The sequence below is a fragment of the Pseudophryne corroboree genome, chromosome 3 (assembly GCF_028390025.1).
Source record: "Pseudophryne corroboree isolate aPseCor3 chromosome 3, aPseCor3.hap2, whole genome shotgun sequence".
NCBI classification, from domain to species: Eukaryota; Metazoa; Chordata; class Amphibia; order Anura; family Myobatrachidae; genus Pseudophryne; species Pseudophryne corroboree.
The window spans coordinates 241,440,211-241,453,637 of NC_086446.1; the positions used below are offsets into that span (position 1 = coordinate 241,440,211).

Sequence of the window (13,427 nt, forward strand, 5' to 3'; positions counted from 1 at the left end):
GTGTAAATCTACAAAGTTTTGTGTGAAAGTACTTAGCGCATGCTCGCTGCGTACCATGCGCATGCGCATTTCAGCAGTTTTTTCACTTAATCGCTGCACTGCGAAAATCGGCAGCGAGCGAACAACTCAGAATGACCCCCATTGTCTGTTGCAATCATTTATTATAGACCCCCATCCCCACCACCACAAACACCCCTGGCACCCCTATCCCAGCAAATATAGTCTGCAGTCATCTATTGTAGACCCCACCCCTCCACCCCCACATATACATACTTAACCACCCTCCCCTCTCCCCTTGCAAATATAAGCTGCCACAATCGATACCGCCCCCCCTTCCCCCACACACACACACACACACCAACAACATGCCCCGGGCGCCGGCGCCGCTGCATGCACCATACACAGTACAGAGTGCACCTTACCTGCAGACCAGCACGGTCCAATGGAGGAAGAGAGTGTGTGTCAGTCAAGGTGAGATGACTGTCCGCGAGGTGGTTGCTGCTGCTGGGCTCCTGCACTGTCACGTGTGTGCAGGAGCCAATCATGGGGATGCGAAGGTTACAGCAGACAGCTAGCTTTATCCTTGCACCGTGGCGGGGACTTCGATTCGGCGAGCGGCGGATCTTGAAACAAAAAAAATGACAGCGGTGCCGGGGGAACGTGGTACGGCATACTGGCAACATATTTCTTAATGGTACGCCGTACCACATCGTACCCCCACCCTTGCACCACTGTATATATGTGTATAAACAAACAAATATATATATATATATATATATATATATTAACAGTTTCTTATATAGCGCAGCAAATTCCATTGCAATATCTATATCTATATATATATATATATATATATATATATATACACTGCTCAAAAAAATAAAGGGAACACTTAAACAACACAATGTAACTCCAAGTCAATCACACTTCTGTGAAATCAAACTGTTCACTTAGGGAGCAACACTGATTGACGATCAATTTCACATGCTGTTGTGCAAATGGTATAGACAACAGGTGGAAATTATAGGCAATTAGCAAGACACCCCCAATAAAGGAGTTGTTCTGCAGGTGGTGACCACAGACCACTTCTCAGCTCCTATGCTTTCTGGCTGATGTTTTGGTCACTTTTGAAAGCTGGTGGTGCTTTCACTCTAGTGGTAGCATGAGACGGAGTCTACAACCCACACAAGTGGCTCAGGTAGTGCAGCTCATCCAGGATGGCACATCAATGCGAGCTGTGGCAAGAAGGTTTGCTGTGTCTGTCAGCGTAGTGTCCAGAGCATTGAGGTGCTACCAGGAGACAGGCCAGTACATCAGGAGACGTGGAGGAGGCCGTAGGAGGGCAACAACCCAGCAGCAGGACCGCTACCTCCGCGTTTGTGCAAGGAGGAACAGGAGGAGCACTACCAGAGCCCTGCAAAATGACCTGCAGCAAGCCACAAATGTGCATGTGTCTACTCAAACAATCAGAAACAGACTCCATGAGGGTGGTATGAGGGCCCGACGTCCACAGGTGGGGGTTGTGCTTACAGCTCAACACCGTGCAGGACGTTTGGCATTTGCCAGAGAACACCAAAATTGGCAAATTCGCCACTGGTGCCCTGTGCTCTTCACAGATGAAAGCAGGTTCTCACTGAGCACACGTGACAGAGTCTGGAGACGCCAAGGAGAACGTTCTGCTGCCTGCAACATCCTCCAGTATGACCGGTTTGGCAGTGGGTCAGTAATGGTGTGAGGTGGCATTTCTTTGGGGGGCCGCACAGCCCTCCATGTGCTCGCCAGAGGTAGCCTGACTGCCATTAGGTACCGAGATGAGATCCTCAGACCCCTTGTGAGACCATATGATAATTTTTGTGTGATTTTGTTGTCAGCACATTCAACTATGTAACGAACAAAGTATTTAATAAGAATATTTAATTCATTCAGATCTAGGATGTGTTATTTTAGTGTTCCCTTTATTTTTTTGAGCAGTATATATATATATATATATATATATATATAAATAATCTAAGTAGGCCTCAAAGATATCACTGTACTGGGCCCCAGGATTTCTGTTGCCGGCCCTGTCTGTACTCAGCATATACTGGTCCTATTCTGCCTCTCCAATACAACAGTATATAAAGAAATGTATATGGATGTATGTATACACATTAGTAATGTTCATGTGCAATACAAAGATGTCTATCCCACACAAAAAAAAACTGTCATACATGCAACTCTAAATAATCCCCAATTTAACTTATTTAATCAGCTGCTACAATAGAAAACAGTAAAATAATAGATATTCACCTTTATTTATTAAGGAAGCAGTGACGGGTTTCAACTAACACACCTGTATATGTTCCGCCAACGCAATCATTACCTTACTCAGCAAGAATGTGCATCCAGGCCACAAATACCACTGGACAAGGAAATGTTAGCACACTTGTCTTACACTTAATATGTTCATGTGTTTGTTCTCTCATATATCCACGCAGATTATATTTTCCTCTCACATGTGAAGACATTCACCGGTTTTCTTACTGTTCCTAATGGAGATAATGGGGTCAATAAACGTCATCAGGAACAAACAGAACTCCTACTTTCTCCCCCAATTATTCATATTCTATTACATGTCTAACTATGACATACTGTACAGTACAGTCTACGTCAACATTTTGTACTGGAAGAGGCTACAAATCACACTATGCTGCAGAGAGTGCAAGTACTGTACTTGTGCAGGGCTTCATTGCTTTTCTTTATGACTTAACGTATATTTATGTATGGTCTAGAGCAGAATATTATAGATACCTGTAGTTCCCCTAGTGCTTACTTACAATATTATATAACTGTAATATTTAAAAACTAAATATATATACCTTCTATTCCCCTAACATAAACTGGGAAGTCCAGGGATCGAAGCGCATAGCAGAGTACAGCTCTTATCGGGAGAGCTGTCCTTTGCGATACTAATCGCATATGTTAGTGCATAAGCGATTAGTATCGATGCAATGTGTGGCGGGATGTACACCGCAAGGTTAGTACATCCCGCCCTTTGAAATAATGTTGACTGTTTACAGTAAATCAAATTATAATATCCAAAGCAGCAACGATGTGCTGATCTGAGATCAGGCTTATGGTCATTGGGTTGACGTGGTCACTAGGTCGACATGTACTAGGTCGACATGGAAAAAGGTCGACATGATTGGGAATAGTAACCTGTGCCGAGCACAGTGGTAGCAGAGTCAGGGGCCTTGCCCGAAGCCGCGAGCCATGTGAGGGGACACGGTGCACTAATTCGGGTTCTCCGTCACTTTATGAAGAAAATTACACCAAAAAAAGTAAACAAACTAATGTCGACATTTTTCATGTCGACCTAGTACATGTCGACCTAATGACCATGTCGACATAATGCATGTCGACCAATAGTGGTCGACCTATAGACTGTCAACCTAAATCTTGACCTATAATATACGTCTTGACCTAATGACCCATACCCCCGAGATCATGCCAAATAAATATAGTTGGATTTTGTTGACTCGCTACAGTGATGAAACAGAGTATATAGAGTATATAGCTTATTTAGATTTTAGATGTTAGCAAGGTTAATAGTTTAAGCTCCAATGAAAGGCTACTGACCAACAGAGAGCTCAGGTATCAGTACTAAATCAGTTATTTGAATTCAAATTAAGTAAATAGGTCCATAGGATGTAAGCCTATAATCCATCCTGAAGTCCAATATTCGAAAATTGAAAAATCATCCATTGCAACATCAATGAACAGTTTACCAAACAATAATTATATCTGTCTGTGTATACAGTATACTGTAACGGTGTCTTAATGCAGCATTATTACCACCATATCTTCACACAACCTTCTTTACATCAAAACAACATATCTATCACAATGCATCACCGAAGAAAAAAGGAATATGTGACAGTATCAGATTTACCACACAAACACCACACTAGAACAATTTAGAACCTGTTTCACTAGTATGCAAAGCATGACTACATAAATGTTCCTGGGACATACTGTAACACTGGAGTCAGTGCTGGAGAGGAACACGTATTGAACACACTCTGTACAAATAAAAATATGTATTAAACCAGGTGGGGCTACATGTCTTATACGTTTCGTACCCCCAGAAGGTTCAGGGACCCCTGGTTAAGAATCTCTGACCCCTGACTCATTGTTATTATTTGTGACCTACATGTGAAGATGTATCTTTTTAAAGATGGAAGAGCAGGTGGAATACTTAGTTGTAGAAGAAAAGGTATAACTAACAGGTAGAGGTAGATTATATAATACATGCCTACTCTCCCAGGATTTTGGGGTATTCACAAATTTTTAGGTGGTCCCAGGGACTAACTGGCGCATCCGATCCACTTCCTAGTGAAATAGGCATGGCGGGCACACAGAATAATGCCATCACTATGCCACCTCTACACAGACCTGCCTCTACCATCATTATGCCATTGGGAGATGGGGACTAAGTTCTCATCCCTGTTTCCCATAGTGCTCAGCTGCATCTCCCCCCTGGTAACTCTCCCAGAGGAGAACATTTTAAAATTGGCAAGTATGGATTATATTGCCCCTGTATAGATCACTGGTGAATGAGTTTAATTCTTCTTCTGCCTCATTGTATTTCTCCATTCTTTCTTACTTTGATCCCTTCACACAGGCACACTAACAGTGCAGGTTTTAGTGATATCCAGGAGGTTACAGTAAAATAACTCAGCTACTAATTAAGTCGCATGTGCTTAAGCATGGATATCACTAAAACCTGGCCTGTTAGTGTGCCTTAACTTCTGAGGTTGGGAATGCCTGCCCTAATCACTTACCCGGCTTGGTCGCACACCTAGCTGGGCTTTCCCAGGCATGGCCGCATCTGATTGACTGTACCCAAAGAAGTCTCTCTGTCCCTGCTTTTCGAGGGGGGGGGAGGGATTATATTAGAATAAAACTATCAATACAGAAACTATTTTTACCTTCAATCCTCCCACCCTAGCCGGCACTGACATCGGCATAATGGTAGAATTATGGCCAGTGTTTCCTGACACTGTTAAAAAATAATACACAGCCATCAATGGTAAACCAGTTCAAATTATTTATGTTCAATGTAATAGGCAAAACCAGTGCCGGTGGGTGTCAATCAGGGCCGGTTCAAGCCCGCTCGGTGCCCCGGGCAGGGAACGGGGCGTGGCCTAATACAGGGGGCGTGGTCAGTTACGCCCCCTGTACATTACTAGCGCCACTTGACTGCTGAGCGGTGCGCGATGACGTCATCGCGCACCGCTCAGCAAAGGTACACTCCACGAAGGGAAACTAGACGCTACGCGTCTAGTTCCCTTCACAGGAGGCGGGGACACAGCGGGCAGCGGAGGCGGGCGGGGGACACAGCGGGCAGCAGTGGCGGATCTTGCCACGGTGCAGCGCCCTCCGGATGGCGCCAGCGCCCTCCGGAAGGCGGCGCCCCGGGCAAAAGTCCTGCTTGCCCGTGGCAAGATCCGCTACTGGTGTCAATCATAAACATGTGGACAAACAGAAGCAAATCTTGTCCCTCGCCATATAACTGAACCGAAGAATGACCTATAAACACAATTTAATTTAGTATTTCTTTCTAAATTTCTCAATAACAAACATTTGGCCTAGTGGGTGTGCCGTGGAAAGGATTCTGATACTCTAGGGAACCGTGATTCAGAAAAGTTTGGGAAGCACTGATATAGCATAAAAATTGCTATTTTTACGGGATACTGTGATTTTGTTTTAAATTAAAATTGTGTTGAAAAAGTTTGAAATAGTTCTTGACCTAATCCAATCATAAAAATACCTTACAATTTCTGAGTGTTTTTTGTTGATATTAGCTAGTTAAGTGGTTAAGTGCTGAGTACAGACATTTACCTACTGGCTATAAAGTCTTTCACTTGCAAAGCATGCAAACATAAACCCATTTATTCCTAGTGTGCATTTCTAGTGAACGTATCTATTTGCATTCCTATTGGCATCATCTGCATATGTTTTTTGTGCTGTTGCAAGTGTTTTTTTGACACTCTTTGCTCTACAGTATGTCAGTGTGTTCAAAGCATGTCAGTCAAAAAGTCCATTCATCTCTCTACAAGAGAACACTGTGTACATACCCATTAACAGATAGCAAGAGCAGTTATACCGCCATATATATAATTTCAATATGGGTGACAATTACAATATATGAATATAGGGGATCAGTACTAAATGCCGCCGTCCGGAATCCCGGCGATCGAAATATCGACGCTGGAATCCCGACCACACAATCCAACAGGGGTGGCGAGCGGAACGCAGCCCCTTGCGGGCACGGTGCCTCGCTACGCTCGGCACACTATTATATTCTCCCTCTATGGGTGTCGTGGACACCCACGAGGGAGAATATGTCGGGATTGTGGCGGTCGGGTATCCGGCATCGGTATTTCGACCGCCGGGATTCTGGCCGGCGGCATCTTGACCGCATCCCGAATATAGACACTCCAGTGAAATCAATGGAAGTGAAGGTCCACAACATTGTTACTGGTTTATTTCCCCCAAATTAATAGAGACTTAACTTACCCCACGGTACCCCAGGACTCATCTCATTGCCAGCTAATCACATGGGAATCAGTGTGGGAAACTATATGTGATTGGCTGAGAACCTGGTCAATACAGTTCAGTCATGCTGTCACAGGCTACAAGCAGGTTTGTGGCATCTCATGTGGTTTTATTATTTTTATTTTCCATGGTAATGGATTACCTGTAGATTACAAATAGTGATGTGCACCGGAAATTTTTCGGGTTTTGTGTTTTGCTTTTGGATTCGGTTCCACGACCGTGTTTTGGATTCGGACGCGTTTTTGGCGAAACCTCCCTGAAAATTTTTTGTTGGATTTGGGTGTTTTTTTTCAAAAAACCCTCAAAAACAGCTTAAATCATAGAATTTGGGGGTCATTTTGATCCCATAGTATTATTAACCTCAATAACCATAATTTCCACTCATTTCCAGTCTATTCTGAACACCTCACACCTCACAATATTATTTTTAGTCCTAAAATTTGCACCGAGGTTGCTGGATGATTAAGCTAAGCGACCCAAGTGGACGGCAAAAAACACCTGGCCCATCTAGGAGTGGCACTGCAGTGTCAGACAGGATGGCACTTCAAAAATAGTCCCCAAACAGCACATGATGCAAAGAAAAAAAGAGGTGCACCAAGGTCGCTGGATGGCTAAGCTAAGCGACCCAAGTGGCCGACACAAACACCTGGCCCATCTAGGAGTGGCACTGCAGTGTCAGACAGGATGGCACTTCAAAAAATAGTCCCCAAACAGCACATGATGCAAAGAAAAAAAGAGGTGCACCAAGGTCGCTGGATGGCTAAGCTAAGCGACCCAAGTGGCCGACACAAACACCTGGCCCATCTAGGAGTGGCACTGCAGTGTCAGACAGGATGGCACTTCAAAAAATAGTCCCCAAACAGCACATGATGCAGATATATATATATATTTATACTGGTGGTCAGCACAATTCTGCACTGTCCTCCTACTATATACTGCGCACAACTACAATGCAGCACAGGTATGGATGGATAGTATACTTGACGACACAGAGGTAGAGCAGTGGACTACTGTACCGTACTGCTATATATATATACTGGTGGTCATCAAAATTCTGCACTGTCCTCCTACAACAGTATATATTACAATGCAGCACAGATATGGAGCGTTTTTCAGGCAGAGAACGTAGATATTTGCAGCACGCTGAGAAGATATTTGCAACACACTGAGCACAGATATTTGCAGCACACTGAGCACAGATATTTGCAGCACACTGAACACAGAAACTGAGAGAACGCAGGCACGTCCTCTCGCTATCATCTCCAATGTACGAGTGAAAATGGCGGCGACGCACGGCTCCTTATATAGAATACGAATCTTGCGAGAATCCGACAGTGGGATGATGACGTTCGGGCGCGCTCGGGTTAACCGAGCAAGGCGGGAAGATCCGAGGCTGCCTCGGAACCATGTAAAATGGGTGAAGTTCGGGGGGGGGTTCGGATCGCGAGGAACCGAACCCGCTCATCTCTAATTACAATTTCCATTAACAGATGAAAATCACATTGGATTCAAAATAAAGAAGATTTTCATCGAAAAAAATGTTATTTAAAATATGCCCCAAAACTAAGTTTTGGTGCATATGTTTTCTATTAAAAAAAAAAAAAATTTTTTTTACAATTGTGTGTATTTTATTCACGTTTTAAAAACAATATTACTCATTAAGTCTAACAGACAGAACCCTTTACAATTATAGCGGTAACACTGCCACTCCAGGTTTACTGACATGTCTCATTACTCCAGACCAGAGGCAGATTGGGAACTGAAAAATTTGTAGAAGTGGCCTCACATGGGCAGCACCAGATGTATACAGTATAACCATGGCAGCAGCACCAGCCCTCACATGTCAGCAAGCAAAACAGGCCCAGCATGCACGTCAGCCCACCGGGGATTTTACATACGCTCCCTATGGCCAATCCGCCCCTGCCCCAGACCCATAGCCCAAGGAAGAGCCCCAGAACTTTTCACAACAAGGTTGGTAGTCTGAGAGTTGAGAACTGTTTTACTCCATCCCACCATTCACCAGCCTTGGACTGTTTTGCACTACGACAATGTGAGCCTCACATTCCACACCCAGGACAGGGGTGGTGCTCAGCTTCCCCAAGCAAACTAAGAATTTGCGTCTTCTCTCCCATAAGCGGCGTGGGCACACAATAATTCCCACATTTCAAGTTACGCCACACCATAGCAGTCTTATCCACATTACACCACATACTGTAGTAGTGTCTCTTATTCACATTACAACACACAGTAGTGCCCCTTATTCACATTACACTACACAGTAGTACCCCTTATACACATTATGCTATACAGTAGTGCTCCTTATATACATTACGCTACACAGTAGTACCGCTTATACACGTTAAGCCACACAGTACTGCCTCTTATACACAGTGCCCACAGTAGTGCCCCTTATACAAAATGTCCCCAATAGTGACCTATACACAATGCCCACAGTAGTGGTGCCCCTTATACACAAAATGGCCACAGTAATAGTGCCCCTTAAGGCATACAAATATACAGAAATGGGGAGGTACAAAAATTAAATAATAAACTTTAACACTAAAATAAATAGTAAGGGCCTAACCCATTATACCATTTCCACAAGCAAGAGCTTTCTGAGCTGATTACTGGAAAAAGAGGGGAATGAGGGTCCTGTTGTAGAAGCACAAGTCCCAGCAGCAGGAATGATGGTGGAAGGGCGTGCTGATACTTATATTTCCACAACAGCTGTATAAATCAGTAAGAGATGTAGCAGTTGCTGCCTTTACACACAGAATAACGCATCAGGGTCACTAGGGATCATTATTTGCTGTGCACCTGCTGTACACCGATACATTACAGATCAGTCTGTTGTGGAAGCAAAAGTCCCAGCATTCCCTTTCTACCCCTGCTGAGACTTAACTTTCCACAACAGGTTAGATGGAGAGAGCGTACGAGGACTTGTCATTCGGCAACACATGTAGAGCACCAGATGTAATGGTGGGCCCACTCATATAGTGTGACAGGAGCAGCGGCAGCCGCCAGTAACAGTACACAGCACCAGGGTAGCAAAATGAGGAGAGTGCCCCTCCAACCCTGCTTTGCAGACTTTGCTGAGTGGGTAACGCTGGCCCTGCCCAGGTGTAAATATTTTTGCCTTGTAAATTGGCGCTTTTAAAATCTGGCCATTCTCACACAAACTCCCTAGCATTCTAACCTCCCAGTTGTTTTAGTGCTGCTGCTCTGTTTTAGTGAAAACCAGCATCAGCTGTGGCTGATTGGCTAAGGAATTTTGAGTGGGGAAGTGTACACTGCCTAATTGTTTTACTTATTTATTTAAATATATTTATTGTTATTAATTATTTATTTATTATTGTTTATCTATACTTATTAGTTCACTTATTTAACTTATTTAATTACGTACTGAGGGCCTGAGTCAGAGGGTATCCGGATGATAGACAGTGTCTATTTAGACAGTCACTAGGTTGACAGGGTCAAAAGGTCGACAGGGTCAAAAGGTCGACATGAAAAAGGTAGACAGTACAAAAGGTTGACAGGGTCAAAAGGTCTACATGAAAATGGTCGACATAAAAAAGGTAGACACAGCTTTTTTTAAATTTTACATGTTTTTAGACTATTTCATACCTTCTCTATCCATGTCGGCATAAAGTCGGTCATAAACCTTGTGGCGAGCACAGCGAGCCCAAAGCGTGGTAGCGAAGCGAGTCCCGCAAGGGGATGCCTTTCTACAACTGGGGGTTCCACATGCCAAAAATGCCCACACAAGTCACAAAAATGCAAAAAAAAAATGGTGTCTACTTTTTTGTGTCGATCATTTTCATGTCGACCTTTTGATTCTGTCGACCTTTTGTACTGTCTAACTTTTTCATGTCGACATTTTGACCCTGTCGACCTAATGTCTAACATGGGATGTCTATCTATTGACTGTCTAACTAGACACTGTCTATCATCCCACACCCAATTCAGAGATATAGGGGTATATTTACTAAGGTCCTGATTTTGACCGAGATGCCGTTTTTTCTTCAAAGTGTCATCTCGGTAATTTACTAAGCCAAAAACACGGCAGTGATGAGGCCATTCGTATTTTTTTGGAAGTTCATGTGTAAAATTACGAATGAATACACCATCGGTCAAAACGCGGCTGTTTAGGTATGAATCACGGTCATTTACTAACCATTCGTATTTGTAATGTCTACAGTGATAATGCATTTGCGGTCGTGAAAAAATACAATTCGTACAAAAGTCCTAAAAAAAAGTAGACCTGCTTTTGAGAAGCGTGTTTACATGTGTATTCAATTATTCATTAGTCACACCTGAATGTTTGGCCCTATAAAAGGCTCCCAGGCACATTTTGAAGATCTCTCACTCTGAAATGGCGGCTGTTGTGTGTGTTTCAGATTTTTTGGTTGCTGGGGGATACCTGAGAGTGCTCCATGACTCTTCAATAAATCAGGGCCAGGTAAGTGCACATGGTCAGCAGGTTGAACAGGTGCCGCGGAGGCTGCGCCAGCCTCGTTTTTTTAGGGGACGTTTAAACTTAAACGCATTGTCTGATGATAGGGTCATACAGATGTTTAGGCTAAATCGAAACAACATTTTCCGTCTGTATGACCTTGTCAAACTGGGACTAGACCCTGAGACAGCACGCTCTCGCTCTGTCTCAGGCCTGCACAAACTCCTGGCTGTGTTGCACTTTATGGCTACTGGGAGCTTCCATGCTGTGACAGGCGACGTCATTGGTATCTCCCAGCCCACCTTTTCAAAATATTTGAATCAGGTGAGTTGAAATATACATACACGTCTATGTCTAAGTGTTGCTTCTGTTAGGTCTTAGAACACAGTATTGTATTGAATACAGATCATGACACTCACCTTATATTTATTAATGTCCACTCAGGTTTTGGATGTCTTGGACCCCCATATAAATGCCTCTATCTGCTTCCCTACCCAGGAGTCGCAGTGGCATGCAGTCAGGGTAGCTTTCTATGAGCTTGCTGGCATGCCCAATGTGCTGGGGGCCATAGATTGCACACACGTTGAGCTGAGACCACCTAGGGGCCGACAATATATTTATAAAAATAGACATATGGACAAATCCACTAATGTCCAGGTGGTTTGTGATGCAAATCTAAAAATTATGAGTGTGGTTGCAGGTTACCCTGGCGGCTGCCATGACTCCTTCATCCTCAGTCAGTCATCTCTCTTCGATAAATTTGAGGACGGACAAATGCCTGATGGCTGGCTGCTGGGTATGTTCCAAGTGTGTTGTGTGTATGTGTGTTAACTTCAAACTCCTTTTTTTGGGGGGTAATTATTCATCATACACATGTACTAATGTTGCCTATATCTGTTTTTCAGGTGATGGTGGTTATGGCTGCTACTCTTGGCTACTTACTCCATTGTCCCAACCTGATTCTCCTGCTGAACACAGTTACAATCATGCACATAAGTCTACGCGGAACGTGATAGAAAGATGTTTTGGAGTGCTGAAATCTAGGTTTCGGTGTCTGGATAAATCTGCTGGGCTTTTGTTGTATAGTCCCTCTAAGGTGACTAGGATTGTGTTCTGCTGCTGTTTTCTCCATAATCTGTGTTTGCAACAACATCTGCCACATGATGAGGAAGAAAACAGTCAGCAAGCAGAGGAGTTAGAAACATCTGGTGACAGTGTGAGTACAGATGTAGGGAGGCAGGTAAGGCAAGAAGTTATTCAGCGATATTTTACCCGTAAGTATTATTTTGATTATAATCACCTTGCCTAACCACTTTTATTACATGTATTGTAGGGGGGGGGAATGTTTGTTTTGTTCGTTAGTGTTTGTTCTTTATACTGGTGTGTATGTTTATTTTTCTTTTAATTAAATAAACATTGACAATCATTACCCCATTAAACCATACACACATAGCGTGTTTTAAAATGATTGACACGGACACAGGTTTTTTTAGGGAATACAATAGCCAAACATTTATTGTGTTGCACAAATTTCCTGCCTTCATCATTTTTTTTGGGTGTGTGTGCTTGGTGCAGAAGTTTGTCCTGTTTCGCTGGCCCGTGTTCTGCTTGAGCGTCGAACAGGGGAGGTAACTGGGGTCTGGCTAGGGGTCGTTGTTCCAGAGCTGGAGCTGACTTGTTGTGCTGCCAGCACAGTAATGCTTTGGCTCAAGTTGTGAATACTGGCATTCAGCTGATTATTGGTGGCAGTGTGGCTGGCAACAATTCTGGACAAAGTTTCAGTCACTACTTGGTTGTGCTGGATGACTTGTATTAGGGCTTGTTGCTGCTGCTGTTGCTCATCGATTACTCTGGATAAATTTGTCAGCATTTGCATGTTGTCCGCCCTGATTTGCTCCATTGAAGTTGCTATTCTGCCTACCTGAACAATCAGTCTGCCCGAGTTCCTACTAATGCGAGGTAGATGATGCGGCAGACTGGCAAGGTGTTGTGTGTGTGTGTTCAGGTAGGCAGTGTTTTGGACCTGTTGTGTGGCCCAACTGCTCCAAAAGTCTGCGGACATTTGTTGCTGTGGTGGAGTTGGGATCAATTGGGGACTTACGGAGGCTTGAGGCATATCCTGCTGCTGGGTTGGCAGTGTAGAAGCAACGGGCTGCAGGTGCAGTGTAAAGGTAGCCTGTTGGTCAGGTTCCTGCTGGTCGTCCTCGCCCATGATGGTTGGTTCTGTATGGGGGTCACAACAGCCACTGATTATTTTCAAATATATTTCTTCGCTTGTCCTAAACATGGCATACTTAATAATACTCATGAAAATGTTAAAGATTGTGTATTGTCCAAAAAACTGTGAATATTGCCTTAAGAAACACATATGTGC

General features: G+C 43.7%; 1 protein-coding gene across 2 annotated transcripts in view; it reads right to left on the bottom strand.

Annotated features, from left to right (window-relative positions):
• Positions 1–2,257: 2,257 nt before the first annotated feature.
• Positions 2,258–13,427, bottom strand: part of LOC135057652 (uncharacterized) — a 166,742-nt gene continuing 155,572 nt past the window's right edge. The window contains exon 4 of one of the 2 annotated variants that reach the window (XR_010244266.1): positions 2,258–2,528. Coding sequence is in view for 1 of the 2 variants with exons in the window: in XM_063963464.1 (XP_063819534.1) it covers positions 12,597–13,276 (680 nt within the window). In the remaining variant the exon portion in view is untranslated. Of the gene's footprint in view, positions 2,529–12,561; positions 13,277–13,427 lie in introns of those variants that run through there. The other variant, XM_063963464.1, reaches the window with a different exon arrangement.